General features: G+C 52.3%; 1 protein-coding gene across 1 annotated transcript in view; it reads right to left on the reverse strand.

Moving 5' to 3' along the window:
• Nucleotides 560-15833, reverse strand: part of CAPN8 (calpain 8) — a 109833-nt gene continuing 94559 nt past the window's right edge. The window contains exon 21 of the mRNA XM_021064475.1: nt 560-2756. Within this exon, the coding sequence (XP_020920134.1) occupies nt 2661-2756 (96 nt within the window). The 3' untranslated portion in view covers nt 560-2660. The remainder of the gene's footprint in view (nt 2757-15833) is intronic.

Consider the following 15833-nt stretch of genomic DNA (forward strand, 5'->3'; position numbering starts at 1 on the left):
TCTCTGGATCCCTGAAATGTAGGTTCTACCCCTGGCCTGGCAAGGATCTGGTGTGGCGTGGCTGTGGTGTAGGCAGCAACTGTGGCTTGGATCCCTGGCTCAGGATTGGCATATGCTGTGGGGTAGCCAAAAACAACAACAACAAAAAAATGCCTGGAGAGTCTGATCTCCACTAGAGGTACAACTTGGGCTCCAACCAGGACTTTTAGGGTGTGTGCTTTACAGATGGGTGTTAGTACACACACTACACGCCCAAACAGAAAGGTTTTTTTAAAGCTGGCTGTTGGTGACTTAGGACACAATTTCCCCTGAGAACAATGCTGCCATTAGTGGTCTGTGTTCAGAAACCCAATCAATCCACGGTACTGAACTACAGCTTAGAATGGCCTCGGTAGTATCAGTGTTGATGTTTAGTTTGACTCTTGGGATCAAGGAGGCAGCAAAAAGGTGGAAAGAACCCATCCTGGACCCTGACCCCCTCCAGACGGACCTCACATCCCACACCCCTCTTCCTTCTCCCCCAGCTCCGCCCCCCACCCCGTCCCCTCACAGCAGCAGCACTTAACAGCCTGCTCTGTGTCCCTGTCTCCGGGTTGTCCATCCTGTCTTCACTGGTCTGCCTCAGGGATCCTCTCGTCCCCAGACTCTGCTGCAACTGTCATCAGCCACCGTCTGGTCCAATGCCATGGTCAAGTCTTTGTCTTCATCTTCCTTGACGTCTCAGGGGAGTTTGGCCAGGCTGGCCACTCAGTCTTCCTGGAAACAATTTCCTCCCAATCTTTGTGGCAGGTTACACTCCTGGCTGAGGCATCACCCCTCTGGGGATGCAAACCTCGCCATGTGATTCTGCAGCTCCTTCCACCAAAGAGAGGGTGTGTATTTTCTGGTGCCTTGACTTTAATTTCTACCCCGTGCCTTGCTTCAGCCAATGGAAGGTTAGGCAGTGTGACGTGACCAAAGGCGGGACAAGTGCTTGCGTGATTGGGCTTGCTCTCTGCACCTCTGCCACCACCAAGAAGAGAAGGCCACTGTGCCAGGAGGATGGTAAGAGACATGGGCAACCCAATGGAATGGCCCTTGCTGAGCCAACATGGAAGATCTGGGCCCCACTGACCCCCAGGCTTGAGGTTAAATAAAGCTTATTACAGTAAATCATGGAGATTTGGGGCTTATTTGTTACACAGCAATAACTGACACGCCCATGTCCTTGCACTCAACTCCCATCTCATTTCCTGCCCATCCTAAGTCTTCTTTTTGATGCCCCCTCCCCACTGCCCCTAGACCTCTAAATCTTAAGGATCCCTGGAACTCTATTCCTGGCCTTCTTCTCTTCTTTACCCCCAGGTTCCTCCTAAGGAGCTCAGCCAATGTTGTGGCTTTAAATTCCATCTTTATCCTGGTGACTCCCAAGTGTATACCCCTGATATCACCCCTGAACTCCAAAGCCACAGAGCTGTTGCCTTCTCAACATCTCTACTCAGATGCCTACCCCAATACCTGAGATGGCCGAGCTGAACCACTGAGCCTCCCCCACCTCCTATTAGATTCTGCCCCCTCCATCCCAAGAGGTCCGTATCTCCGCGAAACGCATCCTCCAGCAACTCAACACTTAGAGGGCTTCCTTCCTGTCCCTCTGTTCTCACCCACATCAGTTCACTGTGCATCCCAGTGTCCATACCTCCCAAATCCGACCACTCCTCCCAAATCTGTACTCGTCCCAGAGTATATACCTCCCATATCTACCCCAGATTTGATCACTTCTCACGGTTGCTGCTGCTGCTACCCAAGACCAGCCACTGTCCCTTAGCCTCCACCCCTGCCTTCCTACAGTCCCTGTGTCAGGAATCACATCTCTGCTTCCCCAAGCTCCCATCAGGCCCCAAGTGCACCCTCCTGGGCTGGCTGGCCCTCCCTGCTCCTGTCCTGCCCGCTCTCCATCCCGGTCCTCCTCCAACCTCTCCCTTCCCTCTGGTTCCTTTCTGTCCTTCCAGCCTGGTTCCACCTCAGGGACTCTGTCTGGCTCTTCTTCCCCCAGATCCCCACAGGGTGGCCTCCTTCTCATCACCCACGTCTTACCCATGGTCCCCTCCTGGAGGGGTCCTCCCTGACCACCCTAGGTGACGGCACCCCTCTCCCAACATGTCCTCTCCCTGCTTCCTCTTCTTCACAGCCCTTCTCTGTGCCCATGACCATGAACTTAACCTCCTTGTCCGCTGCCCATCTCCCATCTTACAGTGCATGTACCTAGGGCTGCACCAGAAACAGGACCCGGCACATGATTTTGATTGACAAGAGGAGGTGGGGCTGGAAGGGAGGAGGAGGAAGGGAAGAAACGGGGAAGATGGAGACAGAGAAAGGGGGGGTCCTGAGGGGGTGGGGAGACAGGGAGGAGGAGGAAGGGAAGAGGACGTGTCTTCCACCTGGAGGCCCAGGGGTACGATCAGAATGACACCCCTGGGCCTCCAGAGTCACCCTGTTCCCACCAAAGTCCCAAACCTGCATCTCCCCCAGGTGCCCTGGGATCTGACTGCCCCCCCCTCCAGAGGTCCCACCCCCACCCCTGAAACTCTTGCAAGACAGAAGAGCAGGAGGCCAGGGTGGGCCCCGGACTCCCGGGGGGGGTCCTCATACAAAAAGGAAAAACAAGGCAGCATACAAGTTTACTCACAGTCGGGGCTTTGTCCCCACATCACAAGGCGAGCCTTCCAGGACCAGGCAGGATACAGGGGGGATTCCTTTGCCGGCAAAATGCAGGTCTAGAAAAATGCAGGTCAACCAGAGCAGAGCGTGACTGGCCTGCTTCCATCCCCCAACCCGGCCTCCGTTCCAGGGAGGGAAGGTCAGTCCTCAGCCACAGAGGGAGGGAGCAGGCACCCACATCCCAGTGCTGGGCTGGAGGGGAGCCCTGCCCCCCAGAGAGACAGAGGGCTGGCGCTGGGGCCTGACCCCATCTGCCCCCAGGGGCAGGGGCCAGTGGCCGCACCCACATGCTTACCTTTGACCCCTGCCCCTTGCTGGGTTTGGACCAGACACAGTGAGACAGAGCAGGTCACAGGTCAGCGCTCTCCTCTTTGGGGTGCAGTGATGTGGGGAGATGGGGGGCCCAGGTGGGTCCAGTGGGGGCAGCCCGGCTGGGCTTCTGCTCACTCGGTTGGCTGCCCTCAGCTCTCTTGCTTTTCCTGCTCTTTTTCCTCCACTTCTGGGCTCCACTGGGGCTCTAAGGGCTCAGTTTTTCCACACAACACCCTCCCCAGACACCTCCAGGCATTTGTAGAATGTGCGTGTGTGGTGAGCTTGCTGGGTTGGGTCGTCTGTGTGTGTCTGTGTGTCTGTGTGTGGAGTGTGCAGTGTGTGTGTCTGTGTGGGGGGTGTTGTGTATATGTGTGTCTGTATGTATGGTGTGTGAGGGGTGTCTGTGTCTGTGTGGGGATGTGTGTGTGTGGTGTGTGTGTGTGTCTGTATGTGTGGTGTGCATCTGTGCATCTATGTATGTGTGTGCATGTGGTGTGTGGTGTGTAAGGGTGTGTCTGTGTCTATGTGGGGGTGTGTCTCTGTGTGAGGGTGTGTGTGTGTGTGTGTGGTGTGTGGAATGTGTGTCTGGGTGTGTGCAGTGTGTGTGTGAGAGTGTGTGTGTGTGGTGTGTAAGTGTTGTATGGTGTGTGCAGTGTCTGTCTGTGTGTGGTGTGTGTTTGTGTGTTGGAGGGACGGGGACAGATGCGAGTTGGCCATCTCTCCAGGAGGTTGGCCCCAGCCCGGGACAGCCGTGGGCACGTTCCAATCATGTGTAATGACACTCAGGGTTGTGAGCCAGAAACCACTTGGAAGAGAAAGCGGAGCAGGGAGAAAAGGAAAATTCAGAGATACAAATGACTCGCCTTCTGTGGATATGTGTTTTGCTTGTTTGCACATTGTTTAGTCCTTAAGAGCTCTGAAAAGTAAAATGAAACCCAAGCCGAGGATGAGGCTCAATTAGGTGCTTAATAAATACTTCCAGTGATGACAAATGGCAGTGATGATAACGAGGCTGCTCCTTCCCTCCCCCTGCTCGGCGTGCCCTCGGTGCTTCTTGCTTCATAATCTTTGCAACAGCGTCACTGGGGAACAAGCCTCAGCTCCGCACCCCACCCCACCCCCGCCGCCGATTCAGGTGGCTGCTGAACTCTGATTGGAACAGGTGAGGATGCTACTCCAGGAAGCAGGATGAGGGGTTGAATCAGCCTGGAGCGCTGCCCTCTTCTGGGGGGACCTCAGCGCCCCTTGTGCTCTGCAGGAGGGGGCGGAGCATCCTTTAGAGCATCCTCTTTGCATTTGTTCTGACAAAACTGGTACAGGAGCCCACGCCCCCCGCTGCCCACCACACCTAGAACAAAGCGAAGACTCCCCGAGGGCCCATCCCCAAGGCTCTCCCTGAGTTGTTCACTCTTTCACTTTACCCCCACTTTTCTTTGGGGGGGTTCCCCTGATACTAGCCTCTTCCAATCAACTTGTCATTCCTCCCCCTTATCAGCCTTGTAAATTCTGCCACCACCTGCCGCCCCCAGCCATCACATTGCAGATTTAATATTTTCCTGTCTCTGGAGGGTAAGTGCCATCAGGACAGGCACCCTCTCTTTCTTATCTTTAAACTTTAAAATAAAGGCTCAAAATATATATATTATGAATGTTTATGAATAAATGAACTACTGAGTGCCATAAAAACACACATCTTCCAGTTTGGAGGTTTCCTCAAAAAAACTAAAAATAGAATTACCATATGATCTAGCCATCCCATTCCTGGGCATATATCCAGACTAAACTATAATTCAAAAAGATACATGCACTCCTGTGTTCATAGAAGCATTATTCACAATAGCCAAGTCATGGAAACAACCTAAATGTCCACTGATAGATGAATGGATTAAGAAGATGTGGTACATACACATGATGGAATATTACTCAGCCATAAAAAAGAACTAAAAGTTCCTGTCTTGGCTCAGCGGAAACAAATCTGACTGGCATCCATGAGGACACAGGTTTGATTCCTGGCCTCAATCAGTGGGTTAAGGACCTGGTGCTGCCGTGAGCTGCGATGTAGGTCAGACGTGGCTCGGATCTGGTGTTGCTCTGGCTGTGGTATAGGCCAGTGGTTACAGCTCCAATTTGACCCCTAGACTGGGAACCTCCATATGCCTCAGGTGCAGCCCTAAAAAGCCAAAAAAAAAAAAAGGAGCAAAACAACGCTATTTACAGCTATAAGAATGGACCTAGGGATTTTCACACTATGTGAAGTAAGCCAGACAGAAAAAGACAGATATATTTTACCACTTATATTTGGAATCTAAAATATAACACAAACGAAACTATTCACACAACAGAGTTCCTGTTGTAGCTCAGTAGGTTAAGAACCTGACAGAGTATCCATGAGGACTAGGTTTGATCCAGTTTGATCCCAGGTTTCGATCAGTGGGCTAAGGATCCAGTGTTACCATAGGCTGTGGTGTAGGTCACAGACGTGGCTCAGAGCCTGCATTGCTGTGGCTGTGTCCTAGGCCAGCAGCTGCAGCTCTGACATGACCCCTAGCCTGGGAACCTCCATATGCTGTAACAGAGCCCTAAAAAGACAAAAGACGGAGTGCGAGGACAGCATGGCTGAGGAAGAGGAAAAGCCTAAAGATAAACAGTGTGTGCACTAGCCCTGCCTGGGCACCAAACAGAAAGTTGACACCACCCCCACCCCCCATCCGTCCCAGCAACCAACGCCCCATCTGGCAACAAACTCCTCCTTTGCCGATGAGATACCCAAGCGCTTTAGATGGACTAGAGGCCCACCCAAGTGTCAAAGTGGTTGGTAAAAAGCCCCTCCCCCCCGTCCACACACCAAAAAGCCAGCTCACACGACCACAGATATCAGACACTAAGAAGCCCCCAGGCGGCTGACCAAACAGGACTCACGTGATTCATTCCAGGGCGGGGTCCAGGCTGCGCAGGCTCAGTGTGGGCGGGGCCACAAGGAGGACGCCCAGGTGGGCGGGGCCTCAAGGAGGGCGGGGCCTCCAGGCCACCTGGGCTTGCGCCTGGGGATCCTGAGTACCACAAGGACCTGTACCAGAGGAGAGTGTGCCGGGCCGCTAGCAGCAGGGGAGAGGGGGTGGTTGGTGTTCCCCCCTGGTTTTCCTTGTCCTTTGTTCTTCCAGCTCACAGCTTTCATGATGGACAAGCCGACCCATCTGGTCATTAGAGCCTGGGGGGAAGAGACCCTTCTCTTCCTGCAGACCTCGAGGCTTGGTTTTTTGGTTCTGTTTTGTTTTTGTTTTTGTTTTGCCGCACCACGGCATATGGAGCTCACTGGCCAGGAATCAGATCCGAGCCACAGCTGCAACCTAAGCTGCACCTGCGGCCATGGGCAGATCCTTAACCCACTGTGCCGGGGTGGGGGTGGGGGGTGTTGAACCTGCAAGGACTCTCCCAAGATGCCATGGATCCTGTTGCGCCACAGTGGGAACTCTGACCCCGCAGCCTTGATGTCACTGAGGTTTCTGTTGAACAACTGGGCTTAAGAGAGTTTGGAGGACTGTGCACAGGCAGTGGGTGTGCAAGGGGGCTGAGGGCATTTCAAGCAGAAGGAACGACCCGAGTAGAGGCACAGAAAAGCCAGCTCAGTGGATTTCGTTGGAAGATTTGAGAAGAGCCTGTGAGTTCTGGCTGGGGAGTGAAGTCCAAAAAGATGAGATGGAGATTTAAGACTAGAAGCATAAGAGTAGATCTGAGGAGTTCCTGTTGTGGAGCAGCAGAAATGAATCTGACTAGTATCCCTGAGGATGCAGGTTTGATGTAGCGGGTTCAGGATCCAGCGTTGCCATGAGCTGTGGTCACAGACACGACATGGATCCAGCATTGCTGTGCCTGTGACTGTGGCCAGCAGCTGTAGCTCCGGTTGGACCCCTTACCTGGGAACTTCCATCCATATGCTTCGGTTGTGGCCCTAAAAAGCAAAAAAAAAAAAAGAGAGAGAGAGAGAGAGAGAGTGAGAGAGTAGGTCTCAGCCAGATGGAGAATTTGCCCTTACCTCAGTGGACCAGGCCAAGGTGGGGGATGGAAGGTTCCAGAACAAGGAGTGAGATGAGACAACAACCATGACTTGTTCATAAAGCAAATGGATGAATGAGAGTCTGTGGAAGACATGGTGTCGTAGGCAGGATGCCTGGTGTGACAGAGATGGCAGGAGGAGAGACTCTGCTGTAGCTTGTCCCCATGGCCTTCATGCCTGCGTGACCAGTATAGTTTCTTTGCAGATTCAGCCTGCCAGAGGCTGATAGCTATTTTGTTTCTTACAAATGAACAAAACCAGCTCAAAGCCACACACCAGATTAATGAGAAGTCCAGAATCTCCCTCCTGGTGCTCCCTGGCCGCTTCCTTAGTTTCGCTCTCAGCTGCCCCAGGTGCAGGCTCCCTTGGTGTCTGGGGAGGACCGTCCGCCATATCCCCTGCCTGGCACTCATTGGGCATCCTGTGCTTCCCTGGGCCCTGTATCCGCTTCTCCAGGCTCACACCCAGCCATCCCATCCCTGGCCAGCGGTCCAGGAACCCAGCACAACTGGCTCAGCCCTCCCCAGGAAGGGGGGGCACTTTCTGGCCTCCCTGGAGGCCCTCCCACAGGCGGTAGGAAAACCCTCCCCTTCCCAAGCCTTGAGACACAAATGACAACCCCTTTCCCAGCAATATGACCTCCCTAAACATTACCTCCAAACACAAAAGGTCACAAACAACTGCTTCTCCAAAGACAAAGTTGCTCAGGTGCGGTGGCGGCGGTGGTGGCACCTCAAAGCTGACTTACCCCACTAAGAAACCCCAAGTGATTCCAGGGTCAGAGAAAGAAAGAAGAAACAGAGAAAGAAAGAGAAAGCTAGGACATGAGAGCTGCCACTGCATTTGTATGGTAACTTTTTTTTTTTTTTTTTTTTGGTTTTAGGGCCGCACCTGCGTCATATGGAGTTTCCCAGGCTAGGGGTTGAATGGGAGCCGCAGCTGCAGGCCTACACCACAGCCACAGCAACGCTGGATCCTTAACCCACTGAGGGAGGCCAGGGATCGAACCCACATCCTCTTGGATCCTAGCTGGGTTCATTAACCACTGAGCCACGAAGGGAACTCCTGTATGGTAACATTTTTCGTAGTAGGTTATTATTATTTTGTTGTTTCACTGGGAGTTTTCCTTAACATGGTATATCCTGTGTGTATGACAATCTGAGCAGTAGCATTTGCTCATTAGATCTTCGTGGAGGAGGGAAGAGGGTGGACAGGGAAGCTGGAAGATGGATTTGAGATTCAGCCTGTACCTTCCGCACGGCTGGCTCTCTGCTGGGCGCTGTGCACGCTTTATTTCATTTACACCTCCCCACCGCCTTAGAAGGAAGGTATTATGATTATTCTGATTTTACTGATTTAAAAAAATGAAGAAATAAATCAGATGAATAAATGCATGAATGACAAGGCCATTTATCTCATCCTTTCCATCATGCCAAGAGGAGTTGCCTTCCTGAATTATAAAATATTTTTCAAAAAGTCAGGGAGCAAAAAAAAATATTAAAAAGAGATTAAAGCAGTATGAGCCATTCAGTAGAGGATGAAAATAGCTTTGTGATCCACAGCCTGTCTTCCTAAAGTTTTGGTTATCATGAGTTAGAACCTGCATTAATTCAGAAATTAAAATAATAGCCCCATGTGTGGCAAATTCTGATGACACACTCTGTGATTTTCTGAGCACCTGTTAATATTCTCCTGAACTTTAGTTGGACCTGGATGGTTTCCTGTAAGAGGATCCAGTTTAAATGTTCTACTTCACAGAGAAAAAGCAATAAAATGGAGTGAATCTGAAAAGGTTGGTTTTACATTAAATAGGACTGAAGTACAAACTCTGCAGTGATCCGTATAGAGCCTGCATTTTGAAACAGGGGAAAGGGCCTTTTCTACACATCTGGGGGGGGGGGTGTCAGTGGACACTTCTGGAACCATCGAGCACACTTGGAACCGTCTCCATGGAGAATATTCACAGGTAAAGGCAGACCTCTGAGGAAAGAAAGGCTCTTCAAATAAACCCCATGCATTTTCTTGAAACGTATTATTATGCTTTCTGGAAATTAGCCCAAGGTTATAAAATAAACGGAATTCTGCGGGGTTTCGCCATCAAGTCACCCTTGCAATCAAAGATCTTGAAGGAATAGCCCTGCACGAAATTCCAAGACACAGACACTCGTGGTTGGCTCTTTCTGCCTCGGCTTCCGGGCCTCTGTACTGGGGCAGCTTGTGCTGGCAGGTCCCTTCAGAGGTGGAGGTTGCCACGTGGTCACAGTCTTCAGCCTCGGGCTAAGAACCCTTAGACTGTTGAACCTGGGCGTCTGATTACCCTGCACATTCTGATGCTCCAAAGATGGGCCCCCTGAGGACAGAGCGGGGTGGACTGGAGGGCAGAAGTCACCTGTAGAAAGAGCTGTGCCCAGAAGGGGTTTCGCAGCCTCATCTAGCACTTGGTCTGTTTTCCTGCTGTTCAGAGGCGCAGCATTCTGGGTCTGCCCTCACTGCGCTGTTGGTATCACAGAACCAATAACTGGGGTGAGGAGGAGAGGGCTACAAAGGCACCGAGATATTCTATGTTTGCTTTAGACGTGCCCTCCATGGAGCTACCTGTGGACAGGTCAATACAGGGCCTCTCACTGCGGGCGCAATGGCATGCCAGGGCAGATGGGGGAAGGGAAGGAGGACAGAGGGAGAGAAATGAAACATCCAACTTCTGAGATGAGAGGGGTTTTTGTGATACTAACAGCGCATTTGAAATGCACATTTAAAAGTGTTCCACCTACCCTTGGATGATGGCCACAGCTCCACTGGTCATACTCAGCCCAGCCTGCACTGAGACCATGACCATGGGGGGTTAGTAGCACCAGATTCCTACCCCACCTCATCCCTTCTTTGCTGTGTGCACCTGTCCTACCTGGGTCCCAACTTTCGCACCTGTAAAATGGAGATACGCCAGCCTTGACTCTCAGAGGGTAAACTCGGACGTCAAATGGGATGATGTTGGCAAGTACATGTGACACAAATGCGGAAACGAGATGGTCGTGAGACATGGCACCTTCCTCAAGGACGCCTGGGCCAAGGAGCCAGGGCTGGTCCCGCCCTTCATCAGCCTGGCCTTGCCATCATGCTGCCCACACTCAGCCCTACCGCAAGCACGACATCCTGATCAGCCAGCTCATCCCCCGCCACCTTACCCAGCACCCCTCCAAGAGATGGGGACGTGCCCAGCCACCCCCCGGACCCCAAGGCCCAAGCTTGGAGGGGCTGGAGAAAGTGTGCACACCTCTGTGGACCAGAAGGGGCCCCCGTCCCTGTGGCCCCCAGTAAAAAGGTGCAAACAGAATAAATAGACACATTCCACGAATAAAACAAACTAGCGAATATAACAAAAAAGAAACAGACTCACAGATCTAGAGAACAAGCGAATGGTGACCGGTGGCAGGGGAGGGGGGGAGCAGGGAGGGGCAAGATAGGAGGAGAGGCTTGGAAGGTACAAACTACTAGGTATAAAATAAATAAGCAATAAGGACATATTGTACAGCACAGGGAATTGTGCCAATGTTTTATAATAAGTATCAAGTGGAACGTAACCTTTAAAAACTGTGAATGACGATGTTGTATAATATTACACACCCACCATAATCCAATGGAAAAAAAAGAATGCAATTTTAATGAAGCTAAGGACAGTTTATGTTTTATTTTTCCTTGTATTATTTTAGCCTGGTAACGACGCTATACATAGTAGGAACTCAAATATATTCATTGAATGAAGATCTTGCCTCCTGATCTAACAGCAGTGGCCACGCTGCTTTTTCTCTGTTCTTCAGCCCACGCTTGTGCTTCTCAGCCAGAGGCTTGATCAACACACATACCCCCAGCCAAGATTTTTTTTTCCTTCTTTTTTTTTTTAGTTCTGCACCAGTGGCATATGGAGATTCCCAGGCTAGTGGGTGAATCGGAGCTGCAGCTGCTGGTCTACACCACAGCCACAGCAACGCTGGATCCTTAACCCACTGAGCGAGGCCAGGGATTGAACCTACGCCCTCATGGATCATAGTCAGATACATTTCCACTGCACCACAAAGGGAACTTCCCAAGATTTTTATGTGCCCTGGTGGGGGCTGGAGGGGTTGTGTGTTTCAAAAAAATCTCCCCAAACATTTCCACCATGAACCCCCACCTCCCCAGTTAGGCCCCTAAGCTCAACTCCTCCAAGGAACCCACTGAGGACCAATAACTCCCCAGACCCTCCAGAACGTGAATGGCGGCGTCAGGCACAGCATCCTCCCCTTTTGTCCTCACGTGGTTTCTCTCTCCGAAGCACGTCTACTCCTGTGCCAAGGCCGCCTGGTCCCCTGGGGACACAGCTGCAGCTGGACAGGCCTCTGGCACAGCAAACAGTTCCAAAGGTCTGAATTTAACGAAACACATCTTTTCTAAAGCCATTTTATAAAGAGATAGCGGGTTCCAGTGGGAGGTAAAGAGACACCCCTCCACCCCGGGAAGCCATGAAACTTCCTGCATTCTAGAGGTGCCAGCAAAGCAGTTTAGAAGGAGGCCAAACCCAGCTGAGAGTCCAGAGAAGATGACTTTGGGGTGGGCCTCCAAGAGTGGGTACCACCTTGGCCGCTGAGGGCAGGGGAGAAGAGAGGTACATGCATCCTGCATCCCAAGCTCTGCCTCATCTGGTCTTCACAACCACCCGAAGAGGTAAGATCTCTATTAGCCCATTTTCCAGATTAGGAAGCCAAGGCTCGGAGAAGGTAACTGAGGCCAACAGCCAGCCGGTGCCAGGACTAAGATTTGACCCTCGCTGTCCAACGACTACTTCATGCTCCCAGAGAAAGTTGGAGGCATCAATTCTCGAAGAGAAACTGAAGGAGCCCCCAGATGGGAACTCCAAAAAGGAGCTCTTTTAGGCTTTGCAGGCAAGGGGCGAGTGGCTCCCATGTGGGTTGGGGCCTTGGGGAGGAATGAGCGCATCTGTATCTGGAAAACCCTTGACGTCTACCTGGTGAAGGAGTCTCTGCGGTGGAGGCAGCCCAGCCTCCCTGGCCTCCGCCTCTCCCCCCATCTTTTTTGCACAGAACCTGGACTCCGGCATCAGGTATAGGGTTTCAGTTTGAAAGGACTTCTGTGGCTGGGTGGTGGTGATGGTTGTCCAACAGTGTGAATGCACTTAATGCCACTGAACTACACACTTAAAAATGGTTAAGGTTGGAGTTCCCATCGTGGCTCAGTGGTTAACGAATACGACTAGGAACCATGAGGTTGTGGGTTCGATCCCTGGCCTTGCTCAGTGGGTTAAGGATCCGGCGTTGCCATGAGCTGTGGTGTAGGTGGCAGACTCGGCTCGGATCCCGAGTTGCTGTGGCTCTGGCGTAGGCTGGTGGCTACACCTCCGATTGGACCCCTAGCCTGGGAACTTCCATATGCCGTGGGAGCGGCCCAAGAAAATGGCAAAAAGACCAAAAAAAAAAAAAAAGGTTAAGGTGGTAAGTTTTAGGTTATGTATATTTTACCACCATCTTTTTTTGGCCACCTCGTGGCATATGGAGTTCCTGGGCCAAGAATCAGCTTTGGCCACGCCGGATCCTCAATCCACTGTGCTGGGCCAGGAATGGAACCTGCACTCCAGAGACACCAAGGATCCCATTGCGCCATGGCAGTAACTCCCACCACAATTTTTTTTTAAACCCCATTGCAGGAGTTCCTCATGGCTCAGCAGTTTGAGGATCCAGCCTTGTCACTGCTGTGGCTCTGGTTACAGCTGTGGCTTGGGTTCAGTCACTGGCCAGGGAACTTCTAGGTGCTTTGGATGGAGCCAAAAAAATAAAATAAATAAAATAAAATCCCACTGCACTCGGCCAAAGACAAGGTGGCTTTGATGCTCACTGTGTTGGAAGACTGAAGAGGTCTGGCCCCAAGCTCCCAAATCCCTTGTGAGGTAGCCTCCAAACCAGATGCTGAGCCACGCCTGCCTCCCCAGGGGGCCTGCAGTGCAAGGTGGGGGGTGGGCAGGAAAAGTGAGCCAGGAAAGAAAACCAGTGGGAAGGGGGGACCTACCCTGTACTCTTGGAGAGTGTGGGGAGACCTTTCCACTCCACCCACGTCCCAGGTGAAACAAGGCAGAGGTGCCAGGGGCTGAAAAGGAAAGGACCTGCCGGCTCGCCTTCCTGATTCTCTGCAAGGACCACTGAGTGTTGCACCCATGGGTGGGTCTGTGCCAGGTGAGCTCGAATAGTCAGTCAACAAACAAGCATGTCCTGGTCTGCACCAAGGCCCTGAGGTTGCACTGAGTGAGAGCCTTTGTCCTCCCCTGGATCCCGGCAGGGGGTTGACAGGTGCAGGGACAGTTACAGTCCCATGTGGTAGGATCTGGGGGAGGGGTGCACTCAGGATCGGGGTGGCAGGATTCTCTGGGAATGCTTCCCAGAGGAGGCAGGCCTTCCCTGGGTGTTGAAGGAGTAGGGGAGATTATTAGAAGGGATTGGGGAGGAGGAGTGGGGCTCCCAAGTCGTGGGAAAAATCCAGGCAGGCCTCTCACATTCTCTCCACCCCCCCACCCCCACCCCCCTCATTGGTCCTGGGTCCTGCTGACCGACTACAAACTACAAGGAAGACAAGGCCGTGATGGTCGGCTTGGCTGCCTCCTTAAGAATTCAAAGAATAGGTGATCACTAAGACTGACTCCCAGGAGACACTGAAGGAGCTCTTGAAAGATAAAAATTCTCTATACGACGAGGAGCAAGTCCTCCGTGAGGCACCCCCTCGTCCTACCTCCCCATGAGCAGAGCAGAGCGGAGGAGCAGAGAGACAGAAGGTGGCTGTGGAAGGATGCCCGGCAGCATGTTTTTATTTCTTCTGCACGTGGCTTCCAGAGGGACCAGAGCCGCCCCTTCAGGTAAACACCCACCCACAGAGCTGGGGAACAGGATGTGCCCCCCAAGCCCACCTGCAAGCCAGGCCACAGCTCCTTACATCCATAATTACCTGTGCTCGGAGTTCCCGTCGTGATTCAGTGGAAATGAATCTGACTAGGATCCATGAAGACATAGGTTCGATCCCTGGTCTCACTCAGTGGGCTAAGGATCTGGCGTTGCTGTGACTGTGGAACAAGGCCAGCAGCTGCAGCTCCCATTCAGCCCCTAGCCTGGGAATCTCTATATGCCCCGGGTGCACCCCCCCCCAAAAAAAAGCATAATTACCTGTGTCCCAAGGCAGGTTCCCAGTGATGCTCTGGCCAAGACATCCAGAGGCCAGCACTGGCCCTTCTGGAGAGAAGCCTCCTGCCCCACATCACCTCCTGGGCCTAACACTTTCTCTCCTCTACCCCGTCCACCGCCCCCATCTCTCAGAGGGTTCTAATCTTGGGCCCCAAGAGCAAAGAGTTACACCGAGATCTTCTGGAACCTTCCTCACAGCTCCTGCTGTGTATTCTCCTTTCCCAGGTATCCCAGAGGGCGACTTTCAGGACCACAGGAGAAAGATGTGATCAGTCCAGAAACTGCTGACTTCAGCCTGACTCCTCTGGCCGGGAGTCCAACCCTAGAGACAGCGAGAGGCCGGGGTGGGGGGCTGGGCTGTGCACCCACGTTTCCCATGATGACATCCACAGCAGAGGGGTCCCTTGACCACATCCTCACAGCTAGGAAGTGGGGGGCAGGGCAGTGGGCGGCAGGGCTTGCTCAGGTCTGGCCGCCCCCAAAACTCGTAACTCACTAAAACATGCTGTCCCCGGAGATGGGGATGACGCCTCTCTGAGCAGGTAGCAGAAAGCAAACGCACGTGGTCTCGCGGGTGTTTCGTGTGGCATTAAAGATAACACTTTACCGCCTTGTGGAGACACAGCGGACGGCGGACGTCCCTCCCAGCCTCCCAGCCCTGTAGACACCAGTCTGGGTGTCCTCTCTCTGTCTCTCTCTGTCTCCTTCTGTGTCTCTCTGACTCTTTTTCTCTCTCTGTTTCTCTCTCTCCCTCCCTACTCGCCCTCATCTACTGGTTTCCCCAGTAGAGTTTTACAGCCATAATAATATAGTCCATCTTCCAGAGCTTAAGGCACTTTTACATATTATCTCATTTGTCTTCGCAGCATCTCTGTAAGGTGAAGACTTGACAGAAATAGTAAAACAATTCTCAAGCGCTATAAAGGAACGTCCAGGTGGTTTAATTCCAAAGCACGGAGATGCCGGGGGTCCACGAGACAGATGCTTCCAGAAGATGCACTGAGCCTGTCGGCACATGAGGCGGTGTAGCAGCCTGCATCTCACGCCTTCTACAAGCCTAGAAGTGGGCTGTTTTAAGAAGAGAAGATGTGCTATGGCCTCAACCTGAAAGAAGGAATTAACTCTGTCTGGGGCATCCTCTCTGAAAGGAGCATGGGATATGTGTGCTCAGCTTTGAAGGATGGCTAGGATTTTTCTAGGCCGGGAAGAACGATCTGGAACCGAGATGTGCCAGCGTCTTGGCTGTTTGGGGCTCATGGGGTTGGATAACCAGGTACCATGGTGGGCAATGGAATAAAGATGTGATCCCAGAAGCCTTGGTGCTTTTTCCAGGGGCCAAGGTTTTGTGCTCCACACTGTGACTGTACCAGAGCTTTAGGACATGGCCCTGCCCACATGGAGTTTATAACTCCTGGGGGAATAGATCAGTAGACACTGAACCATTGGAACGCCATCGCCTTAGAGGATTAGACCTGATTCTCCCACTAAGGCAATTAAGTCAGAAAGAGAAAGACAAATACCATACGTATCCCTTATATATGGAATCTAAAATA

The sequence above is a fragment of the Sus scrofa genome, chromosome 10, assembly GCF_000003025.6.
Source record: "Sus scrofa isolate TJ Tabasco breed Duroc chromosome 10, Sscrofa11.1, whole genome shotgun sequence".
Lineage (NCBI taxonomy): Eukaryota > Metazoa > Chordata > Mammalia > Artiodactyla > Suidae > Sus > Sus scrofa.